The 26,465-nt window shown below is 41.3% G+C and overlaps 1 protein-coding gene across 2 annotated transcripts in view; it reads right to left on the bottom strand.

The window, feature by feature from the left end:
* The window catches only part of LOC123500123 (prenylated Rab acceptor protein 1-like), a 362,787-nt gene that overhangs the window by 118,339 nt on the left and 217,983 nt on the right, over nucleotides 1–26,465 (bottom strand). For both annotated transcript variants that reach the window (XM_045248791.1, XM_045248792.1), the window contains one exon: nucleotides 23,672–23,871. In XM_045248791.1, coding sequence (XP_045104726.1) covers nucleotides 23,672–23,871 — 200 coding nt within the window. The remainder of the gene's footprint in view (nucleotides 1–23,671; nucleotides 23,872–26,465) is intronic.

Below are 26,465 nucleotides of genomic sequence, written 5' to 3'. Positions count from 1 at the left end.
GGTCTGGCAGGCAAAGGAGGGGGATGCAAAAATAGGAGAACATACCCATAATGCAGAGTCTTCACTATCCCCTCTCCTGCCCCAACCTCCATCCACTCTCTCTAGTGCTGCTGCAAGCAAGCGCCCACCAGCACAGGAGAGCATACTACTTCCGTTGTGAGATCTACCCCGGCCATGGCATCCTCCACTGCAAGAACCCCTGGCTTGAAAGGAGACCCCCCCCACTGTAATGAAGGGCCTGGGGACAAGCCAACAAAGAGGCACTAGGAAATGCACCCCTCCTTGTCTGCCCTTTTATCTTGCTCCCACAGGGCACACAGGCTGAACCCCGAAAAGAAGAGGCCAACCCCCGTACCACAGAAGAGAGTGCACATTGCTGAGAAGCTAAGTGCTCATTATCCTGCACCCTGGCCACTACAGGTGGGTCAAATAGCATGTCAGAAAAGGGAGAAGAAAGAAGCTGGCACTTCTCCCTGTCAGAAAGGTACAAGGCAATGAATCCACTACAGCCTGCCTCCATAACATAAGGAGTCTACAACATAGCTCCTCAGCAGATCGAAGAATGTCCTTATTTGCCTTGGCCAGTGCTGACAAAAATTCCAACAAATCCTGCTCCGTACTAGAAGCAGCACCAGCCCATGTAACCAAAACCTGGTCTGCCAAAGAGGCAATGTCAGCCATGGAGCCACACACTTTCTTTATTTGTGTCAACAGAATGGAGGAGACAGAGACCGCTGGGTTGCTCACCGGTTGTAGACCCCCCAACTCCTCATTAACTGAAGGAGGAGCCAGTGAAGCCCCCTCAGGCAGATAAAAAGACCTGGCCCAGCCATACCAGTCGCTAGACAACTGAAAATTGGCTGAGCAAGGCTTTAGCTCCTTCAGGGACCTGCATTGGGCTTCCTCACAGACAGCTTGAACCATAAGCAACTGTAAGAGAGTCAGTGAGGGCTGGTGGGGCAAAACTTTGCCCTGTGCTTCATAAGAAGGCAGATGAAGATAGGCCCACACTTGGCCTATGAAGTGCAGAAAAGGTGAAACCCCTTCTTGATTGTGGGGCACTTCCTCCTCATCATCCTCACAGGACCTGGCTGCAAAAAGGGGTTGGCTAACTGGCATGGGAGCTGAGAGACCTTGGCCCACCTCACTGCCACCAGGCACAGGAGCTAGTTGGCCAGCCTCAACAGAAGCCTCCTGAATAAGTGGAAGACTGCCCGGCAAAGACTCACCAGGGTCCACATGGCCCAAACCACTGCAAGGAAGAGAATGGCCACCAGGCATGGGAGCCGAGGGGCACACACCAACCCCTACACAAGGGACATGAGTCTGGTCGCCTGGTATGGGAGCCTTGTGGCTGACACCAACACTCATATTCTGGGTAGGGAGAAGGTTACCAGACATTTTAGCAGCATGGCTGTGGCCAAACTCCACCACTGAAGAAAGTGGAATACAGTGTTCCCTCGCTATTTCGCAGTTCGACTTTCACAGCTTCACTGTTTTGCGGTTTTTATACATACTCATAGATACGTTCTGCGGTGTTTTCGCTATATCTCGGGGTCTGTGGCGTCACTTATTGATGCTGTACGCACAGTAATTTGGTAAGTTGGTGTGTAATAACGACGAGAATGTACGTAAAGCACTGTACATGTAATGTTCGTATACATATGCAGCCTCACCCAACATCTTCTCTTGTTGTATCCAAGGCCCATAGAATAGAAGGTCGACCTTACGTGCAGCTCTAAGGGGGTGAACCTGCTGACGTCATAGTGACGTCAGCAGGTTCACCAACTGGGGGAGCTTCCTCCCACGACGTGTCTTTCTTGCACGGAAACCTCACGCTCTCCCTCTGCCCGCTGAGCAAATCTTGCTTACCTGGCACGGGAGACAAGTTTTGTGAAGGCTTCTCTGCCTCCTATTACTGCCCCACACCCTCTGCTTGCCAGCAAGTCTCTCTCTCTCTCTCTCTCTTAACTGTCAGAGCACTCTGTTTGACCACTCTCTCTCTCTTTCTCTCTCTCTTTGACTATTGTATCATTATCATATTTAATGATCTCAATACTCTTGCTGTTACTAATTATTGTTATTATTATCATTATTATTATTATTATTACTATTATTAAACTTTTGCTCTTATTATCATTAACATTAATATAGTGTTGCTGTCTTCGTTATTATTATCATTATTATCATTATTATTATTATTTAATTTTTACGTTACATATATATATAACTGAGGTAATTTATATGTACACAAGTAACTGAATGGGGACTTCTCAATAACTAGACATCAAAAATTTACTTCTCAATAACTAAACATCAGAAATTTACTAATGTCAAGGTGCAAAATTACCAGGAAAAAAAATAATGGTTTTCATTTATCACACACTACATACTACATATTATATACTATTGATAATTAAAACAGTCACGCACTGCACAACTCGGCATTGTGACCAATGTTGGCGCGGAACAGAGAGAGAATGAGACAGAGATAGAGAGAGAAGCATGTGAATAGAATACCTACCAGGTAGCTTGCTAACTGAACCAACATTCCCGCTGTGACTACTTGTGAACCCGCTGACGCCACGGATGTGTATTTTAGACTCATTTTGAATACCTCATAGGTTGACCTTCTATTCCATGGGCCTTGGTTGTATCTTGCCAGTCTCGTCCACGCTGTAGACTGTCTCGCATACTGTATCTTAGTGTTGTGTTCGCGACAACTTTTTTTGTTTAAGTAGTGATTCGTTAAGCTCTTACAATGCCGCCTAAGCGCTGTGCCCCTGCGAAAGCTTCCTCTAGTGAACCCAAGAGGAAGAGGAAGATGATGACCATCAGTAAAAAAGTGAAATTTTTGCATATGATCAAAGAGGGCAGAAGAAGGTGAAAGTTCATATGATCATATGAGAGAGAGAGAGAGAGAGAGAGAGAGAGAGAGAGAGAGAGAGAGAGAGAGAGAGAGAGAGAGAGAGAGAGAGAGAGAGAGAGAGAGAGAGAGAGAGAGAGAGAGAGAGAGAGAGAGAGAGAGAGAGAGAGAGAGAGAGAGAGAGAGAGAGAGAGAGAGAGAGAGAGTACACACTTTTACATGTACTCTGCTTAAGTACCAAGAAAGGTATGTTCCCTGCCATTCCTACAATGTTAAGCCCCTTGACCAGCCCTGGTTTGGATACCAGTGTAGAGTGGCAGCTGGTGAAAAGAGTCGCGCTTGGAAACTGTACTCACGCCATGCTACCCAATTTAATAAGGAGCGCTACAAGCACGCTTGTGTAGCCATGCGACAAGCACAACAGTGGGCTCAACGACGCTGGCAAGAAGACCTTAAGACCAAACTCAGCGGTCGTTCAGTGGGTAGTAAGACCTGGTGGACCACACTTAAGCAGCAGCAAGGCCTGACATCAGATGATGATGTTCCACCACTACACAAGCCCGATGGTACAGTGGCCACCAAAAATAAGGACAAAGCTGAAGTACTTGCATCTTTTTTCTCCAACAAGATGTCATAACTTAACATAACATAAATAATAGGATAACAAAGGGCCACCAGGGCCCGCACGCTGCACTGCACTGCATTGTCACATAACACCACGGGTCCACAGCACACAGTCGGAGCACATGTCAGCAATCCCACAGCTGGTGGCAGGAGGACGTGATGGCGCCGCCGGCTACTGAGATGAGTTCTTTCCCCTCGTAACTGATGTCTCCAGGGACAAGACGTGTCGTCACTGTGCCATGTTGATTGCGGGATGTGTATTGGAGGGCCTGTATGCCTAAGTAAGGGGCAGACATACACGCAGTACACGTAGATTCTTTACTTGTCCTTAGAGCTACAAAGGGTAAGACTTGGCGGCCAGTAGCGACTCGGGAACTGGCTCACGCGTTAGCTGAGTGCACAGAGGAATATACAATGTTGCCACCTACCCATAACATGCATTAATACATAATACATAATACATAATACATAACCCACAGTTAGGGTGATCGTATGTCGAAGTACCACTATATATACAGGCAACCCCCCTTTAACGAAGGGGTTACGTTCCTAAAAAACCCTTCGTTAAGCGAATTTTCGTTAAGCGAACCAATTATAAGAAGTTTAACCCCTGACTTGAGCTTCCATTAAGAGTAAACAAAGTGAGAGTGGATCATAGTACAGTAAAAGGTTTAATGAAAGTAACAATTATGAAGTTAAACATTTAAGCAGTTTAATTTAACACTAAGTCATTATAATGTACAATAATGTATGTATGTAAGTAACTTTATAATGTTGATGATCTTAAATTTCTGAAGGGAGGGAGAGTGGAGGTTGAAATACGCTAGCTGGCAACCTGTGGAATGTAAACAAAGGGCGCATCATTGTACCGCATACAAAACTTATGTACCACATTCCCACGAGACTTTCCATTTTATCCATTGCAGAGTTGTGAGTTCAGGTGGTTCTTTTAGCTTGAAAGGAAATATGATCTCACCAGCCTTCTTAATAGAGTCTGCTGACTTGAAAATGGTAGACAGTAGATGGAGTCAAACCATGGTGGAAAGCAATGCTATTAGTTTTCTCGCCTCTCTCGTATCTGTGAATAATATCGAGCTTCACTTCGAGAGTAAGAGACTTCCTGGTCTTCTTAGCAACACTAGGCAACATTGCAGGGCATTTTGGTGGCACGTAGAGTGAGGGAAGACGAGCTGCTGCTGACGCTGTTATTGTTTTGAACTAGGTGCACGTGTTGTCCACGACAGGCGCTGGTGTATTCAAAAGCCTGTCGGCTTGCGTGATATGGTGGGGATTTCAAACTTGGAAAAAATTACTTGGATAAAATTTCATAAAGCGAGTTTGGTGTTCATTAAATGAGTAGATAGTGGTAAAAGGAAACTTTCGTTGTAGCGAAATTTTGTTGTGTGAAGCTTCGTTAAGCAGGGGTTGCCTGTATATGCGTTTTCTGCCCGCCTCCGCCTGGGCCACATCATACTCCTCACTTGCACCGCCTACGTCTATCTTCTGACCCCTTCTGCCCTTGGTGTAGGACTACCCGTGAGGCCATTGAACATTTCCTGCTTCAATGCCCACGCTTCCACTCTCAACATACAGTAAGTCCTCGTTTTATGATAGTTTGGTTTACGATAAATTCACAGATACGATAGTTGACAATTACTACCATTTTTTTCAATTTAGAATAAAAAATTCGCAGTTACAATATTCAAAATTCCCGTCAAACTTGTTGCTGTAATTATGCCGCCGCACAGCAGCCAACTACGAACTATAGTCCGACTCAAATATGAAGGCTGCTGAGGGGGGGAGACCTAATGGGGATTCCCCGGCTGTGGCGTCGCCAAGCATCGTAGCACATGTTTCGATCTCATTATTAACTTACATCTCAATGAACCGTCATAAAAGTGTATTCCTCTAAATTTATAATAAGGATGTATAGAGAGCTTTGAATATTGTTTTAGTGTAATGAAGACAATGACTTTGTATAGATACCACAAAATGTAGCACCACTCCTCTCCAGTGTTGCTACTTTTCAAGGTTGGACATGGGTGAGGTCAACCTCCCTGACCGCTGATAATCCCCAGGTCAAATCCTCTCCTCCTTGTCGCTCAGGATGGAAGGTGAATATCTTGAGATGTCCGCGCTACTCGCCATCGCAACCTTCATAGTCGAGAGAAATTAATTATTTACAGCGTCAACAAGTTCTGCTTACAGGATTCTTTTATTATCAATGTGGAGGACACTTCTGATGAAGAACTGTCTGATTAAATAACTGAGAGAGGATAATGCCTACAGGGTAAAACCTCTATAAAATAAACGCACTTTAACTCTTGCCTCATGGGTGGTGTGGAAAAAGAGTAAAATAAAACAACAAAAAAGATGCGTCTACTTGTCTGTTTTAGAGAGAGAGAGAGAGAGAGAGAGAGAGAGAGAGAGAGAGAGAGAGAGTGTGTGTGTGTGTGTATTTCACTGTTTGATCTGCTGCAGTCTCTGACGAGACAGCCAGACGTTACCCTACGGAACGAGCTCAGAGCTCATTATTTTTGATCTTGGGATAGGTCTGAGACCAGGCACACACCACACACCGGGACAACAAGGTCACAACTCTTCGATTTACATCCCGTACCTACTCACTGCTAGGTGAACAGGGCTACGTGAGGAGACACACCCAAATATCTCCACCCGGCGGGAATCGAACCCCGGTCATCTGGCTTGTGAAGCCAGCGCTCTAACCACTGAGCTACCGGGCCGTGTGTGTGTGTGTGTGTGTGTGTGTATTTACCTAATTGTATTTACCTAATTGTAACATACGGGAAAAGAGTTATGCTCGTACTGTCCCGTCTCCATATCTACTAATGTCCAGCTTTTTCTTAAAATCATGAATATTCCTTGCGTTGACCACTTCCACGTCTAAACTATTCCATGCTTCCACCCTTCTATGAGGGAAGCTATATTTTTTCACATCTCTCCTATAAGTGGCCATTTTTAGTTTTTTCCCATGCCCATGTATTTACCTAATTGTATTTACCTAATTGTAACATACGGGAAAAGAGCTATGCTCGTGTTGTCCCGTCTCCATATCTATTAATGTCCAGCTTTTTCTTAAAATCATGAATATTCCTTGCGTTGACCACTTCCACGTCTAAACTATTCCATGCTTCCACCCTTCTATGAGGAAGCTATATTTTTCACATCTCTCCTATAAGTGGCCATTTTAGTTTTTCCCATGCCCTCTCGACATTCTTCCATTCCACATACACAGATCTTCCCTATCCATTTTTCCATGCCAATCATCACTCTGTATATTGCTATCAGGTCTCCCCTTTCTCTTCTGTTTTCCAGGGTTGGAAGTTGCATTCTTTTCAGTCTGTCTTCATAAGTCAAATCTCTTAAGTCAGGCACCATTTTCGTTGCAGCCCTCTGTACTTTCTCTAGTTTCCTTATGTGTTTCTTTAAGTTCGAGCCCACTGTATTGTTGCATATTCAAGCCTCGGTCTTATCATTGCAGTAATTATTTTCTTCATCATTTCTTCATCTAGATATCTGAACGCCACTCTTATGTTCCTCAATAAGTTCAATACTTCTCCAATTATTTTGTTTATATGTCTCTCTGGCGATAGGTCATTGGTAATTGTCACCCCAAGGTCTTTTCTTCATGACTGGTTTTATGTCTTCATTTCCTATCTTGTACATACTCCTGATTCTTCTTTCACTCTTGCCAAACTCTATTTTCTTGCATTTTGTCGTGTTGAACTCCATTTGCCATGTACAGCTCCATTTCCATATTCTGTCCAAGTCTTCCTGGAGTAGTTCGCAATCTTTGTCACATCTCACTTTTCTTAACAATTTTGCATCGTCTGCAAATAGGCTCACATAACTGGACACCCCATCCACCATGTCATTTATGTAGACTGCGAACATTACTGGTGCCAACACTGATCCCTGTGGAACTCCACTCTCCACCAATCCCCATTCTGATGGTCTGTCCTTAATTATTGTTCTCATTTCTCTTCCTACCAAAAGTCTTCCATCCATTTTAGTAAACTGCCATGCACTCCTCCTACCATTTCAAGTTTCCAGATCAGTCTCTGGTGTGGTACCTTATCAAAGGCCTTTTTTAAATCCAGATATATTCCATCAGCCCAACCATCTCTTTCCTGTATTACATCTATCACCCTCGAATAGTAACATATCAGGTTTGTCGTGCATGAACGCCCTTTCCTAAAACCAAATTGACACTCACAAAGTATGTCATTTTTCTCCAAGAAGTCTGTCCATCTATTCTTCACCACCCTCTCACACATCTTAGCTACCACACTTGTAAGTGACACTGGTCTATAGTTCAATGGGTCTCTCTTGTTACCTGATTTATAGATTGGGACAATGTTAGCTCTTTTCCAGTCTTGGGGCACTACGCCTTCCCTTAATGAGGCATCAATTACTTCACAAACTTTTTCTGCCAATTGCTCCCTGCATTCTCTTAAAATCCATCCTGATACCCCATCAGGTCCCACAGCTTTTCTCACTTCTAAACTCCCCATCATGTTCTTGATCTCCTCCACCGTTACTTGAAACTCCTTCATAATCCCTTTCTGTTCCATTACCAGTGGTTTGTCAAAAGCAGTCTCCTTTGTGAATACCTTCCGAAAGCATCCATTCATAGCCTCTGCCATTTCCCTGGGATCTTCACTGTATACTCCATTTACTTCTAAACTTTCAATACTTTCTCTATTTTTGATGTTGTTGTTCACATGTCTGTAAAAAAGCCTTGGTTGGTCTTTACATTTATCAATTATATCCTTTTCTTGTTTCTTTCTTTCTTCTCTTCTAATCAACACATATTCATTTCTTGCTCTTTTGTAACTTTCCCACTGCTTAATCCGTCTTTTCCTTCTCCACCTCTTCCATGCATCCTCTTTTCTTGTTCTAGCCTTTTCACATCTATCGTTAAACCAGTCCTGCTTTCCAACTTCTCTATGTTGTCTTATTGGTACAAATTTTTCTCACCTTCTTTGTATATTTTTATAAATTCCTTCCACTTTTCATTTGCTCCTTAGCACTCTTGAATTTCATCCAATTTGTCTCTTGAAAGAATTTCTTTAGGTTTCCAAAATCTGTCTTGGCATAATTCCATCTTCCCACTTTATATTCTTCATTTCTTCTAGATTTCTCTTCGTCTATCACCTTGAACTCCAAAACTGCATGATCACTCTTTGCTAAAGGGCACTCCACCCTCATCTCCTCAATGACCATTGGCTCTGTACTAAAGACCAAGTCCAGTCTTGACGATGCTCCCTCTCCTCCAAACCTAGTATCTTCTTTGACCCACTGAGTTAACACATTTTCCATTGCCAGTGTCAATAGTGTATTTCCCATGTTGTCTCTGATCCTTCCATTGACCAGTCCTCCCAACACACCTCTTTACAATTAAAATCTCCCATCATTATAGTTCGTTCACAGCCACCCAACATTTCTTCCAGACATGTTCCTGTATCACTTATCATTTCTTCATATTCCTGTACTGACCATGCATTTGTCTTAGGTGGTACGTACACCACTATGTAGTGCCTCTTTTTCCTTCATTAGTTTCTGCTCTGATCTTTAGCACTTCTGCCTTTCCCATACCTTTTTCACTTGATCCACCTTTATATCTTTTTAACCAGCAACATCACTCCTCCTCCCATCTTACCTACTCTATTTCTTTTCCAAACGTTATATTTCCTTCTCCAACCTTCATCAGGTCTTCTCCCTCTCTCAGTTTTGTTTCAGTAAGACCCACAATATCTGGGTTCTTGTCCCTCAAGTAATCGTTGAGTTCTAAAATCCCGATATCACTCCATTTATGTTGGAATACATTACATTTCGCTCATATGTAAGTTTCTTTAGTCCTTTCTTGCTGTACTTTTCTGGGTTATGAACCACTTCCTCAGTCTCATATCCAAGATTCTCCAGAAAAACTCTTTCTTCTCCTCTTCTGTCCTCTCTTCATTTTTTTTCAAAGCCTCCTTTCTCAACTCATTTAACATTTCTCTGTGTGTGTGTGTGTGTGTGTGTGTGTGTGTGTGTATTTACCTATTTGTGTATTACAGGGCCTGAGCTAAGCTCTCTGTGTCCTGTCTCCTTGTCCATTCCTGTCATATCTCTCTTTCATCTGATTGACACACACATCAACGACATGACTGCTCAGTTTATTCCACTTATCAATGCTACGATGCGGAAACTGTATTTTCTCACGTCATTTAGACAGATGTCCTTTATTAGCTTTTTCCATGTCCTCGGAGATGATTACTTGTGGTCACCTTTATCAACTCTCTGTCCAGTATGTCAATCTTGTTCACCAATTTATACATAGTTATCATGTCTCCTCTTGTTCTTCTCTCTTCTAATGTGGTCAGCCCCAGCTTCCTCAGTCTTTCCTCATAGACTAACTCCCTGAGTCCTGGTACCATCCTTGTTGCCAGCCTCTGTACCCTTTCCACCTTCTTCACATTTTTCTTCATATGCGGTGACCAGACACATGCTGCATATTCTAACTGGGGTCTTATTAAGGTACATAATATCTTCTTCATCATTCCTTCATCTAGGTAGTGGAATGCAAGGCCATGTTGTATGTTTTCCAAAAAATCTTGTTAATGTATTTCTCCGGTGACAAGGTGTTTTGCACGGTTACTCCTAAGTCTTTCTCCTCATTGGTCTCTTTAATTTTCTCATCACCCAGCCTGTAATCCCTGTTTGGTCTGTATCTACTTCTTCTCATTTTCATAACATGGGTCTTGTCTATATTAAATTCCATCTGCCACTCCTTACTCCACTCATATATTTTATCAAGATCTTCCTGTAACTTGTTACAATTTTCCACATTCTTAATTCTCCTCATAATTTTAGTATTGTCTGCAAACATGTTCATGTAACTGTCAATTCCTACTGGCATATCATTAACATATATCAAAAACATAATGGGACCAAGCACTGACCCTTGTGGAATTCCACTGGTTACCTTCTTCCACTCGGACTTCCTTCCTCGCACCGCTGTTCTCATTTCTCTTACCCATTAAGTAATTTTCCATCCATTTTGCTAGTCTATCATTTACTCCTCCAATCATCTTTAGTTTCCACATCAGTCTATTGTGTGGTACTTTATCAAAGGCCTTTCTCAAGTCCAGGTAGATAGCATCACCCATCCCTCTCTATGTTGTCGTATGTCAGTCACTATTGAATAAAAACATAATAAATTGGATACACACGATCTTCCTTTTCTGAAACCAAACTGCCTTTCACTCAGAATGTTTTCACTTTCTAGATATTCACTCCACTTAGCTTTAATTACTTCTTCACATACCTTGCACAATATACTAGTCAATGATAATGGTCTATAATTTAGCGGTTCCTTTCTATTACCATTCTTATATATAGGCACAATGTCAGCTTTTTTCCGCTCTTTCGGGACTAATCCTGTTCGTATGGAGGTTTCCACAATATCAAATACGGGGTTCAACAATTGATCCTTACATTCATTTAGCAACCTCCCAGATATGCCATCAGGCCCCACTGATTTATTAATATCCAGATTGCTTATAATTTTCCTTACATCTTCCTTAGTAACCATGATGTCCTGCATTTGCTTTATTTCCATAGGCCTTCCTCCCATAAAATGCTCCTCCTTTGTAAACACTTTGCAAAAGTTGTCATTCAAAATTTCAGCTATATCTCCAGCATCTTCATATACTTCTTCCCCGTTTTTTACCTTTTCTATTGCCTCCCTTTTATTTAGTTTTCCATTTATGAATTTGTAAAACATTTTTGGGTCACTATCACAGTTTTCCACCACCCTCTGTTCATATTCCTTCTGTGCTGTTCTCCTTACTTCAACATATCTATTCCTTGCTGTTTTGTAGACTTCCCTTGATAATACATCACTGTTTTTCTTAAGTTTCTTCCATGCCTTTTCTTTGTTCTTTTTTGCTTCTTCACAATTTCTATTAAACCACTGTTTTATTATTTAAAGTCCTCTTTCTGTGATATGGCAGAAACTTTTTCACAGCAGAGTTATACAAATCCATAAATTTATCGTATTTCAATTGCATATCCCTTTCCTGGTATACCACGGACCAGTCAATTCCATTAAAGAACTCCCTTATATGGTTATAACTTGCCCTAGCATAATTTAATTTTTCCTCCCTGCGTTCCACAATCTTATTCGTGCTTAATTCCGTATCCAACTCAAAGCTTAGGACATCATGATCGCTTTTCCCCAAGGGACATTCATGTTCAATTTCCTCTTTTAGAGAGATTCCCCTAGTAAATACCAAATCCAACCTTGCTGCAACATCTTGTCCCCTGCACCTTGTTGGTGATCTCACCCACTGTGTCATCAAGTTATTTGTTGCTACCTTTAACGATTCTTCTGCCCACTCACCACCGTTCACCACTTCGTAGTCTTCCCACACTATTTCTTTGCAATTAAAGTCTCCAACTATCATCACTCTATCCTTTCTTATGAGTTCTTCCTTCATTCTGTCTAGAGTATTTCTCATCACCACTTGGTACTGTTCATATTCCCAAGCACTGGTTCTGGGTGGTATGTATACTGTTATAATATTAATGTCCCTCTTGCCATCTGTTATAAGCATACTTATCACTTCCTCATTTCTCTTACTATAGTTCACCTCCTTCACTATCAGATCTTCCTTAGTAAGAACCATTATCCACCACCTCCTTTATTTTTTCTATCATTTCTCCATACTTTGTAGTGTTTTACAACAAACCAGTCTAGCTTTATTTCGGGCCTTAGCTTTGTTTCCACTATACATATTATGTCCGGTTTGTTATTTCTTAGGTAATCCATACATTCTAGCCTCTTAGACAGAAATCCATCTCTGTTCGTGTAAGTCACTTTTATTCCATTCCTAGTCTCATTCTTCCATGTAATGCCTATTCCGTCTGTTTTATCCACCACTTCTTTAGCCTCCCATTTCTCATCCTCCAAAAAAACTTGGTCTTTTGCTCCTCTGTTCTTTCGTCATACCTCTCCTTCACTTCAGTTACAAGCTCCTTCATTTTTATTCGCTCATCTTGTGATATATTTCTTCTTATGTAAATTCTTTTGGTTTCCTCAGAGTCCTTAACCCCTTTGCGCCGGATGTTAAAAAAGCCCGCCTGTATGATATCTTTTTCCACTCCAGGAAACTTCTGCAAGCTTGTCATACTTGTCGTCTTTGTGTATTATGCTGCTATTTATTAGTCACTATATCGCCTTTGAAAAGGAAAGTCTTTCTCTTCAGAAAAAGAGAGAGAGATGAGAGAGAGAGAGAGAGAGAGAGAGAGAGAGAGAGAGAGAGAGAGAGAGAGAGAGAGAGAGATTAGAAAATTTGTTGTTTTTGTATTTGTGTGTGTGTGTGTGTATTTACCTAATTGTATTTACCTAATTGTAACATACGGAAAAGAGCTATGCTCGTGTTGTCCCGTCTCCATATCTATTAATGTCCAGCTTTTTCTTAAAATCATGAATATTCCTTGCGTTGACCACTTCCACGTCTAAACTATTCCATGCTTCCACCCTTCTATGAGGAAGCTATATTTTTCACATCTCTCCTATAAGTGGCCATTTTAGTTTTTCCCATGCCCTCTCGACATTCTTCCATTCCACATACACAGATCTTCCCTATCCATTTTTCCATGCCAATCATCACTCTGTATATTGCTATCAGGTCTCCCCTTTCTCTTCTGTTTTCCAGGGTTGGAAGTTGCATTCTTTTCAGTCTGTCTTCATAAGTCAAATCTCTTAAGTCAGGCACCATTTTCGTTGCAGCCCTCTGTACTTTCTCTAGTTTCCTTATGTGTTTCTTTAAGTTCGAGCCCACTGTATTGTTGCATATTCAAGCCTCGGTCTTATCATTGCAGTAATTATTTTCTTCATCTAGATTCATCTAGATATACTCTTATGTTCCTCAATAAGTTCAATACTTCTCCAATTATTTTGTTTATATGTCTCTCTGGCGATAGGTCATTGGTAATTGTCACCCCAAGGTCTTTTTCTTCATGACTGGTTTTATGTCTTCATTTCCTATCTTGTACATACTCCTGATTCTTCTTTCACTCTTGCCAAACTCTATTTTCTTGCATTTTGTCGTGTTGAACTCCATTTGCCATGTACAGCTCCATTTCCATATTCTGTCCAAGTCTTCCTGGAGTAGTTCGCAATCTTTGTCATATCTCACTTTTCGTAACAATTTTGCATCGTCTGCAAATAGGCTCACATAACTGGACACCCCATCCACCATGTCATTTATGTAGACTGCGAACATTACTGGTGCCAACACTGATCCCTGTGGAACTCCACTCTCCACCAATCCCCATTCTGATGGTCTGTCCTTAATTATTGTTCTCATTTCTCTTCCTACCAAAAAAATCTTCCATCCATTTTAGTAAACTGCCATGCACTCCTCCTACCATTTCAAGTTTCCAGATCAGTCTCTGGTGTGGTACCTTATCAAAGGCCTTTTTTTAAATCCAGATATATTCCATCAGCCCAACCATCTCTTTCCTGTATTACATCTATCACCCTCGAATAGTAACATATCAGGTTTGTCGTGCATGAACGCCCTTTCCTAAAACCAAATTGACACTCACAAAGTATGTCATTTTCTCCAAGAAGTCTGTCCATCTAGTCTTCACCACCCTCTCACACATCTTAGCTACCACACTTGTAAGTGACACTGGTCTATAGTTCAATGGGTCTCTCTTGTTACCTGATTTATAGATTGGGACAATGTTAGCTCTTTTCCAGTCTTGGGGCACTACGCCTTCCCTTAATGAGGCATCAATTACTTCACAAACTTTTTCTGCCAATTGCTCCTGCATTCTCTTAAAATCCATCCTGATACCCCATCAGGTCCCACAGCTTTTCTCACTTCTAAACTCCCCATCATGTTCTTGATCTCCTCCACCGTTACTTGAAACTCCTTCATAATCCCTTTCTGTTCCATTACCAGTGGTTTGTCAAAAGCAGTCTCCTTTGTGAATACCTTCCGAAAGCATCCATTCATAGCCTCTGCCATTTCCTGGGATCTTCACTGTATACTCCATTTACTTCTAAACTTTCAATACTTTCTCTATTTTTGATGTTGTTGTTCACATGTCTGTAAAAAAGCCTTGGTTGGTCTTTACATTTATCAATTATATCCTTTTCTTGTTTCTTTCTTTCTTCTCTTCTAATCAACACATATTCATTTCTTGCTCTTTTGTAACTTTCCCACTGCTTAATCCGTCTTTTCCTTCTCCACCTCTTCCATGCATCCTCTTTTCTTGTTCTAGCCTTTTCACATCTATCGTTAAACCAGTCCTGCTTTCCAACTTCTCTATGTTGTCTTATTGGTACAAATTTTTCTCACCTTCTTTGTATATTTTTATAAATTCCTTCCACTTTTCATTTGCTCCTTAGCACTCTTGAATTTCATCCAATTTGTCTCTTGAAAGAATTTCTTTAGGTTTCCAAAATCTGTCTTGGCATAATTCCATCTTCCCACTTTATATTCTTCATTTCTTCTAGATTTCTCTTCGTCTATCACCTTGAACTCCAAAACTGCATGATCACTCTTTGCTAAAGGGCACTCCACCCTCATCTCCTCAATGACCATTGGCTCTGTACTAAAGACCAAGTCCAGTCTTGACGATGCTCCCTCTCCTCCAAACCTAGTATCTTCTTTGACCCACTGAGTTAACACATTTTCCATTGCCAGTGTCAATAGTGTATTTCCCCATGTTGTCTCTGATCCTTCCATTGACCAGTCCTCCCAACACACCTCTTTACAATTAAAATCTCCCATCATTATAGTTCGTTCACAGCCACCCAACATTTCTTCCAGACATGTTCCTGTATCACTTATCATTTCTTCATATTCCTGTACTGACCATGCATTTGTCTTAGGTGGTACGTACACCACTATGTAGTGCCTCTTTTTCCTTCATTAGTTTCTGCTCTGATCTTTAGCACTTCTGCCTTTCCCATACCTTTTTCACTTGATCCACCTTTATATCTTTTTAACCAGCAACATCACTCCTCCTCCCATCTTACCTACTCTATTTCTTTTCCAAACGTTATATTTCCTTCTCCAACCTTCATCAGGTCTTCTCCTCTCTCAGTTTTGTTTCAGTAAGACCCACAATATCTGGGTTCTTGTCCCTCAAGTAATCGTTGAGTTCTAAAATCCCGATATCACTCCATTTATGTTGGAATACATTACATTTCGCTCATATGTAAGTTTCTTTAGTCCTTTCTTGCTGTACTTTTCTGGGTTATGAACCACTTCCTCAGTCTCATATCCAAGATTCTCCAGAAAACTCTTTCTTCTCTTCTTCTGTCCTCTCTTCATTTTTTTCAAAGCCTCCTTTCTCAACTCATTTAACATTTCTCTTTCCTTTTCACCGAGATCTCTTCTCAACCAAATCTTCCTTGTTGTTTCCTGCTGGGCTAGCCTCCATGACTTCTCCACCAATTCATCTACATCCTTTTGTGACTTAAGTTTGATTCTTATTGGCCTCATACCTTCTCTTGTGAACTTTCCAATTCTATGGAAGTCCTCTATTTCTTGTACTAGGTCTTTTCCTCCTCTTGCACCACATTAATGATATTATTTATCACCTTTTTATGTTTTCTCTCTCTCCATTTTACTCGGTGTCTTATCCTCCTCCACACCAAATATCACCACACATCTCTTTTTGTCTACAGTTTCCCTCACCAATGTCTCATTTGACTTAATAACCTTCACCACTTTCTCAGCTATCTTCTCTTCTATGATCTGTTGATCTATAATTTCAGCAAGGCCCAAAGTTTTCTCCCTGACTCTTTGATTTCCTTTTCCAGACTTGCAACTTTGTAATTTACCTCCTTTCTTTCCACTTCCTGACTTTTTTTCCATTCAGCCTGCTTCTCCATCACTTTTCCTAGAGATTCTCCACATTTTTCGCAATTCACTTTAATTAGCTTAACTTCCTCTTTCAGTGCTGCATTTTCCTTCTTCATATCGGCACAGTCTCTCTTTACATTGTCATAACTCGTTTCCAGGCCCTCATACTTTTCAAACAGTTTTTCAATTTTACCTTCTAACTCCAGAATTTTCTTCACTATGCGCTCTTCTCCATTATTCCTTGAAACCCTGTGAAGTCTGATTCCTCTTTCGAGTTCACGGCCGCCATGTTGCGCAGACGTAAACAAACCAGCTGATGGCTCAAACGCAGGCTACAGTTTATATTTACCTTCACTGGACATTATTTTGCTAATCAACAGTTAACATGACTATATGGAGACGGGACAAACATTACCAGCTCCTTTCCCACCTTGGTTACTCTTAGGTAACTGTAGAATTATAGATGATTGCTCTGGAGCTCAGCGACCACCTCCGCTGTGTGTGTGTGTGTGTGTGTGTGTGTGTGTGTGTGTGTGTGTGTGTGTGTGTGTATTTACCTAGTTGTATTTACCTAGTTGTAGTTTTACAGGGCCTGGGCTTTATGCTCATGTGGCCCCGTCTCCATATCTACACTTATCCAATCTTACTTTAAAAGTGTGCACACTCGTTGCAGACACTACTTCTTCATCTAAACTGTTCCACGTCTCAATACATCTCTGCGGGAAACTATATTTTTTAATATCTCTCAGACATCTTCCCTTTCTACACTTATCCAATTTTTCTTTAAAACTATGTACACTCTTTGCTGATACCACTTCCTCACTCAAACTGTTCCAAGTCTCAACACATCTTTGGAAACTAAATTTTTTAACATCTCTCAGACATCGTCCCTTCCTTAGTTTCTTACTATGCGATCTTGTGCTTCTAAAGTCATATTCTTCTCTCAGGATCTGTTTCTCATTATCCACTTCATCCATTTCGTTAATCAATTTATAAACTTGTATCAGATCCCCTCTCTCTCTTCTCTGCTCCAAGGTTGGTAGATCCATTGCCTTTAGTCTCTCCTCATATGCCATCCCTTTAATTTCTGGAACCATTCTTGTAGTGTGTGTGTGTGTGTGTATTTACCTACCTAGTTGTATTTACCTAGTTGTAGTTTTACAGGGCCTGGGCTTTATGCTCGTGTGGCCCCGTCTCCATATCTACACTTATCCAATCTTACTTTAAAAGTGTGCACACTCGTTGCAGACACTACTTCTTCATCTAAACTGTTCCACGTCTCAATACATCTCTGCGGGAAACTATATTTTTTTATATCTCTCAGACATCTTCCCTTTCTCAGCTTTTTACTATGCGATCTTGTGCTTCGGGTGTCATATTCTTCTCTCAGGATCAGTTTCTCATTATCCACTTGGTCCATTCCGTTGATCAATTTATAGACTTGTATCAGGTCTCCTCTCTCCCTTCTTTGTTCCAAAGTTGGTAGATCCATAGCCTTTAGTCTCTCCTCATATGTCATCCCTTCAAGTTCTGGGACCATTCTTGTAGCCATTTTTGTAGCCTCTCAATTTTCTTATGTGTTTCTTTTTATGAGGGGTCCACACTACTCCTGCATATTCCAATCTGGGTCTTATTATAGTATTTATCAATTTCTTCATCATTTCTTTGTCCATGTAGTGAAATGCTACTCCAATTTTCTTAGCAAATTATATGTTTCTCTAAAATTCTATCAATATGGCTTACTGGTTGATTGTTTTCTTCCATCGTCACTCCTAAGTCCTTTTCCTTTTTGACTTTCTCCAGTTCTACTCCATCTCCCATCTTATAGATTCCCACAGGTCGTCTTTCACTCTTTCCCATTTCCATGACATGGCTTTTGTTCACATTGAATTCCATTTCCCACTTCTTATTCCATTCCCAGATCTTATTTAGGTCTTCTTGCAGTATTTCACAATCTTCCTTTTGCTTTATAACTCTGCACAGTTTCGTATCATCCGCAAACAAATTTATGTAGCTGTTCACTCCTTCTGGCATGTCGTTAATATAAATGAGGAAAAGTACTGGTGCCAATACTGACCCCTGTGGCACTCCGCTTTCTACTTCTCTCCACTTGGACTTCATATCTTTAACTATCGTCCTTATTTCTCTCCCCCTTAAATAATTTTCTATCCATCTCAATGTGCTTCCTTTTAAGCCACCCTTCTCCTCTAACTTCCACAGTAATCTTGCGTGTGGCACTTTGTCAAACGCCTTTTTTAAATCCAAATAGATGCAGTCAACCCATCCCTCTCTCTCTTGTACTCTATCAACTATTCTAGAATAGAAACTCAATAAATTAGTTACACAAGACCGTCCTTTTCTAAAACCAAATTGGCTATTTGATATTAATTTGTTGTCTTCAATGAACTTGATCCATTGTTTCTTTATTATTCTTTTACACATCTTGCATATTATACTAGTTAGTGATACCGGTCTGTAATTTAAAGATTCTTCTTTACTTCCGCTCTTATATATGGGAACCACCTCAGCTCTTTTCCATTCTACTGGCATTGTTCCATTTTCTATTGAGCATTTTATGATGTTGTATATAGGACTTGCTAGTTCTTCCCTACATTCTTTCAGTATTCTGCCTGAGACTTCATCCGGTCCCATTGCCTTCTCTTCATCCAGTTCCTTCATTAACTCTTTTATTTCAAGCTTGGTTACTTTAATCTTTTTCATATAGACGATCTCTCTATTACCCTGTGGCCTCTCAAATTTGGATTCTTTAGTAAAGACCTCCTGGAATTTTGTGTGTGTGTGTGTGTGTGTTTTCACGAATGTTACAAGGCGGGATGCATGTAACTTATCTTTCGAGAGGAGAGGGGAGGAGGGAAGGAGATGGGAGGAGGAGAGGGAGATGAGAGAGAGAGAGAGAGAGAGAGAGAGAGAGAGAGAGAGAGAGAGAGAGAGAGAGAGAGAGAGAGAGAGAGAGAGAGAGAGAGAGAGAGAGAGAGATGGGAACAGTTTATGCCATTGGGTAATTTTAGACACAAGGTGGGATGCATGTAGCTTATCTTTAGTGATTGGTGGAGACAAGGATAGTGGGAGGAGCACTAGGATTTCAAGGACAGCATACGGCGTGTGTAGTTGGTATCCAACACACTATACGGGACAACTGAACTGAAGAAAGCTCAGAAAAGAAATATGACGCCTACGTAGGCGTCACCGTATATGTTACTGGGGCTTCATGACGCCTACATAGGCGTCACCGTATTGAAGGGGTTAAGTTTCCAAGTTCCAAGTTCCCTCCTCAACAAGGCCTCCGCTGCCATCTGAGACTTTAATTTCAAATTTAATGGTCTATTCTTGCCTTCCTCAAAAGCTCCCAATCTCACACTTTCTTCTACCTCAGCATATAGGTCCTCTTCTTCCACAGAGATCTTGTTCAGTAAAGACTTAATCCTGTCATTTTCCTTATCCCTCCTGTCCTGCCAGTTCCTGTTAGTTTCCTTCCGCAATCCTATTATGATCACACATTTTTTCTTTTCAGCAATATCTCTCACCACATACTCATTTTCCTTTAGTGCCTTTACCATTTCCCTCTGTGTAATCCCTTTATTTTCCTCTTCCTGTTTTTTACTATCTCCCTAAACAACTTTTGTACTTCCTGATGTTCATGGTTCACTTCTTTCATCCTGGTATCAATTAGATTAAGGCATTCCTCTTTCCTCAAGTCCCCTTCGGATATTTTTAACTCCATTTCCATGAGTTTAGCCTTCATCCCTTCACATTGTTTCCTTAGTTGTTGGTTTTCTTTCTCCATCTCTACTTTTTCCTTCAACAGCTCTTTATTCGCTAACGTTAACAAATATATCTGTTTTTTGAATGAATCATTCTCGGCTAGAACTCTATCCAGTTTTTCTTCTATGGATAAAATGTTTAGGAACTTACTTTCCAGTGCCTGGATTCTTGCATCCATATCTAGTTTCTCCAGTCCTTTTGGCGTAGTAATAAAACCTTCAAAGTCTCTAGCTTGTCTAGACGCCATTTTTGTTATCGTCAGCTGATTATGGCCAAAACAATCACTGCCCACACTCTCCTCTCAGGGATCACACTCCATATCCCTCACTTTCAACATTAAGCGACAGTAGGACATTAACAGGACACTAACTTAGAGTTACCCGGGCCCTGTAACACCATAGGTATTGTCCTTCTTCCTGTCCGCAGCCGGAGATGAGCTGTCCTCTCTCAGCAACGGCGACGCTGTATAGGTCCTCGGAGAGGACCTATACAGAAGATTAACATTAAAAAAGGTAAGTAAAACTGTATTCTTGTTCAATTTTTTTTTTTTCGGTAATACATGGCTTGTCCAATTCGATTACTTTTTTCGACTGACTTCCGTACTCAGCTGGAACGTATTCCTATCTAATATGTGTAAAAATGGGTTCGATTTATGCTAATTTCGCTTTACGATAAGGTTTTAAGAAACGTATTTTTATCGTAAACTGGGGACTTACTGTACTGCACTATGCTCCCGGCTCTTCGCCCTGGCCATCATAACACTGGATATGCCCACCCACCCTCCTGGCGGCCTCAGGCGTCCAACCCTCCTGGCAATCTGCTGTCCTTCGCCTTACTTGTGCCTTCTTGAGGAAGACTGGTCTGCTACCATGCCTGTGATACCCACACAAGAGTACCCCTGGGTTCATAAGGATCCATAGATCTTCATGGCCTCTTTTGGATCCTTATGAGCCCTGGGGTAGTCCTGTGTGGATATCACAGGCGTGGTAGCTGGACAGTCTTCCTCAAGAAGGCACAAGTAAGGTGAAGGACAGCAGGTTGCCAGGAGGGTTGGACGCCTGAGGCCGCCAGGAGGGTGGGCAGGTCAAGTGTTGTGATGGCCAGAGAGCTCTGAGTGCAGTATGTTGAGAGTGGAAGCGTGGGCATTGAAGCAGGAAATGTTCCATGGCCTCACCACCAAGGGCAGATGGGGTCACAAGACAGACGTAGGCAGTGCAAATGAGCACTAAGCATGGTGTGGCCCAGGCGGAGGCGGGCGATGGCTGATGTGCCTCGTGCTCCTTCCCGTGATTTACTGACTGTTTGAATCTTTTAACGGTACTCATCCTCCCCCACTGATGGACCCCCCCATCAATCACCCCCTTACTACCTTTGACCCACGTGCCATCTGTTAGAAGCTAAGCTCCCTAATCAATTCCTCCAGCCCACTCATTGAACCCATATATCCTTATAGAATCCTTGGCTCTCTTGGATGGCATGAGTGAATACTGTATCTGTGAATTTTTCTTACTGTACATCGAATTGAGGGTAGTAATTTCCAAATACCGTAACTGTGAATTTACTGGATAAAGAAGTACTGTATGACGAGTTCTAAGGGTGCATCCACACATGCTCGGAACAATTGCTGCGAACACGGTTCGTAGCATGTTAGATAGCATGTTTGTAACACAGGTGTGGACAGGAATGCATGAACAAGCTAGTGATCATGGCAACAGCTTGCTCTGTAGCAGAGGTGAGGTGAACAGCTGTCCACACGTGGCAGCTTAGTGCTCGCCACAATGTCAGCTACTGAGGACGCTATACTGGCAGTTGCAGCAGTGATAGTTTTGTGTGATGGAAAAAACAAGAGAAAGAGGCGAAGATTCTGGATGCATCCATTGTTAAGGAAGAGAAAGTGTAGAGAGAGTATCATGAACACTATGAGACTCGATGACATTGATCTGTGTGCAGACAACCTACGGAGAAGCGGAACCTTTTACAACTTCATGAACACTTGCTGGAGGAAGGCTATAACTGTTGGAGACCGTCTGGGTGTCACATTACGATACCTGGGGACTGGAGATTCGTATGCAAGTTTGAGTTATTTGTTCAACATATCTAAGCAGATCATCAGTGCCATAGTACCGGAGGTGTGCTGTGCACTCGTCAGTGAACTCAGCCAGTATGTGAAGGTAGGCAAAATGTATGTGTAGGCGTTCCATGTGTAACATGTTCGCTAGCACGAAAACCTTGTCCACACCACTGCTGCCAACATGCTGCGATCTCATGGTACCAACCTCGTGTGGACATGACTGTTAACAAGCTTGTTACGAACTTGTTAGTGAATTTGCTACAAATGTTCCAAGCAAATGTTCCGAGCATGTGTGGATGCACCTTTACTGTAAGAATTATTGCACAGAAACATAATAAAACATAACAAAAGATAATATAAATAGATAAACTACTCTTAAAAGGTATATTTATCTTGGAGGGTGCATTCCATGGTATGTTACCCTATCACATTCCCAACCCTCACTTGGAACTGTCGATCAGCTGGAATGTACAAATATAGCCACCCACAGATGACTGGGTGCTCTAATAATCACAGAAGAGCTCATTAACAATCCTGTAAACATTATTAATTGAATAAATTAAGTTTTCAGTAGGAGAGAGAGAGAGAGAGAGAGAGAGAGAGAGAGAGAGAGAGAGAGAGAGAGAGAGAGAGAGAGAGAGAGAGAGAGAGAGAGAGAGAGAGAGAGAGAGAGAGAGAGAGAGAGAGAGAGAGAGAGAGAGAGAGAGAGAGAGAGAGAGAGAGAGAGAGAGAGAGAGAGAGAGAGAGAGCATGCACTGCTGCAGCCATAGAGGTTTGTTTACCTTGTTTACCCCCTCCATGATAAGCATTGGTGGAGGTGGTAGGCGGGGGTAGAAGAAATTTGTTTTGCCTTTTCAGTTACATACACATGCATACTTTATCAATGCATGAACATATATGAAATAACAGGAAAAGTTTATTTAGTGTTCTTACCTTGAAGACAGATGCTTTTGGCTAATGGTGGTAAATGGTAGAAGAGGGGGAAGGAAGGAGGAAAGGATGCAGGAACCATTCACACGTAAACATTAAGCATAAATTAAAACTGCACTTTCTTTAGAGAAAAAAAAGTTTGTAAATAGTGTGAAAATGATGAAAGAACAATCAGTGTATGAGATCCACGGGAAACACATAGATACTAGCTGAGGTGAGACTGGACTGATGTGCTGAGTAGCCAATCTGCAGCAATATCCCCAAGCATGACTCATATCTCAAAAAAAAAAAAAAAAAAAAAAAAAAAAATCATAGCTCATATCTCAAAAAACTTATATCTCAGACAGCTCATATCTCAAGATACCACTGTATATATAACATTCTTGGACAATATAATTAATTCCTTTTTTTTATTATCTATTACAAAATCAGTTTTTAACACAGGTCATCAGCAAATAATTATCTAAAACCTTAACTTAAGAAAATTTTTAAAAATACCTAAGACCCAGAAAAGGGCAGCTCCAGCTCCTGCTATGTAGAACACAGGAAGGGAGAGGACCCCAATAACAGCATACTGATGAGCCATGGACACTTTATGTCCTCCAACTACAATTTTCTTCTCAGCATTTTTAAGGGCCAGGATATAGCATGCCCCAAGGGAGGCGGCAATTGCTAGTAACAGCAATGGAGAAGTAATCCTGTGGAGTAAAAGATACTGAAAATGAGGAATAAACAAAAGATCAACATTCATAAAGAAATACTACATCACTGCAGTAAAAAAAAAAAAAACTTTACAAAATAATGAAACAGACCAAAAAGTTCTTTTAAATAACATGTTGAGAACATAAATTCCTGAGGGCTTTTAAGACATTTACATTAAGGCATTGATGATCAGTCTCGTATTGGTGCAAGTACATTAAACCCTCTGCTATTGCTCCTTTCGCTATCACATTTTATTGCTATCATGAATACTTAAGAAGCTGTACATATGTCATTATATAGCGCACAAAATTACTGCTATCATGCACTTGCCATTCAAAAGCTCTCAGGTTATGATGTCACATGTTGGTTGAGTTCTTCTATATACTTTTACTGAGAAATACAGTGGAGACTCAATACTCAAACTTTTCAATACTTGAATGCAAAAATTAAATCTAATACTCGAAAAAATGCCTGATGGTCAAATGTCCACACATGTGGTTGTAAACAAAGGCTCCCTGATCTTTTTCTTCCCCTCCGCCAGTTGTGCTGCCGCGGTCATCAAAATAACATTCTCGTGCGTTCTGTCTATAGTTTTTCATTTATAAACTTACATAAACACCAAAGGCTTATTAGTGGTAAAAAATATCTGGTAATTGAATGGCCAACTACATAGTTGTAAACAAAGCTCTGTCCTCTCACTAGCCACAGCTGCCATTCCCCCTTTCTGATGCCGGTTTTATCGGCAATACTGGCAAAACGGTATACAGTAAAGTCCCGGGTTACGTCGGTCTCGAGTTACGTCAAACTCGTAGTTATGTCAGTCCACTATAAGGCAATTTAAGATTAAAAAAATTAAAAATTTATAAATCGTAAAGTGTGGGATTTATTGTTATTGTTGGTGGTTGCCCGCCACACCGCCCGCCTCACGCTTGAATACAATAACACCCTGCCTCAGTTCCACCACACCATCGTCCCTGGCAAGAGTGTTATCCTACTTCTGCGTTTACTGACTCAAGTTCTTAGTATCTTGCTCAATGGCACCAAAGAGAAAACTTCTTAGTGACAGCAGTGATGCTAAGAAAAGGAAAACCAGGACAAGAAAAAGAGGACATAATTAAAAGACATGAGAAGGGAGGCAGCAGCTGTGTGTGAGGGAGGGAAGAAAATGGGAAGCCCGTTACCATGACAACGGAGAGGTTGACAACCTTGAGGGCTCGCACACCCATCACAACAATAACAACTCCGGAGCCTTTGCCTGGGCCACACGACACTCGCAGCTGACTTGCACCGTCTGCACCTGTCTGCTGATCCCTATTGCCCTTTCCTATTGCATTTCCTGCCCCTCTGCCCACGCTTCTACTCCCACCGCACTGCACTACGCTCCCAGCTGTCCACCCTGTAGGCGACACAACATTCGACCTGCCCACCCTCCTGGCGGCCTCAGGCGTCCACCCCTCTAGGCAACCTGCAGTCCTTCGCGTTCGTGGCCCTAATCAACAACAAAAACAAGCTTGTGTTTCATATTCCTACCTACATAGTTGTAAATAATACAACAATATAACCTTTAACTTACCTGAATGACCATAAACAATGATTAGTTGAAAACTCGATAATATGCTTTGAAATGTACGGAAACTCGAGTTACGTACAAAATCGACTTACGTCATGTTTCAGGAACGTAACTCTGACGTAAACCGAGACCTTACTGTACTGTATATCATTGCGCATCCCTAGTCCTGCCAAACTCTTGAAAAAACAATATTCTTCTGCGTTCTGTAGTTTTTCATTTACAAACTTTTGATGGCACCAAAGAGGCTTATTAGTCATGAAAATAATGAATCTAGTGAGACAGCAAGTGCTAGTGAGCAATAGCCCTTCACTGACGGGTTCACAGGAATCACACAAGGAGCAAAAAAAATTAGACTTTTTCATGGATGGTGACTCGCTCTTGACAACCTACCTTTTTCTCTCCACCTTTCTCCCCTCCTCTTCTATGTTATCCATCACCAGCCTTCACTTACAGTATGTACAAATCAAATTATAAAAAAAAAAAAAAAAAAAAAAAAAAAATACTTTGAATTTTTTATAAACTTGAGGTTTTGCTAAGATTAGAATGAATTACCTGATTTATAGGTATCAATAGTCAAACTTTTTGATACTTGAACAGCCATTTGGAACAAATTAAGTTTGAGTATTGAGTCTCCACTGTAGTTTTTTGTATATTTCTGGGATCTACTCATCCACCTTAGCTCCTAATCATCCACAATGAGGTTCCGTATTTGACGGCATATGGGAGGCACCTTCTTCCAGTACTTTTGCCGATCTTAACTGCATGCATCATTATTTTATTGCTGGTATTATTATCATTACCAGTATTATTACTTTAAAAATGAAAATAAAAGCAATCTAACCTGTGAGGCTGTGATGCACGTTTATAAATATCAGCTGATTGCCACTCTGACTCAATGCCATCTAGCGGTGAGGAGTAACAGTAAGGTCATGATCATAACAAAACACATCAACACGCTCACTGTTATGGCAGCAGGAGGAAAAAGATCAAGCTATAAAATCTCCTACAAACTACAAGTGA

This window comes from Portunus trituberculatus, chromosome 50, assembly GCF_017591435.1.
Source record: "Portunus trituberculatus isolate SZX2019 chromosome 50, ASM1759143v1, whole genome shotgun sequence".
NCBI classification, from domain to species: Eukaryota; Metazoa; Arthropoda; class Malacostraca; order Decapoda; family Portunidae; genus Portunus; species Portunus trituberculatus.
Note: the sequence above shows the minus strand (reverse complement) of the source record. Positions and strands in the feature narration are given on the sequence as shown.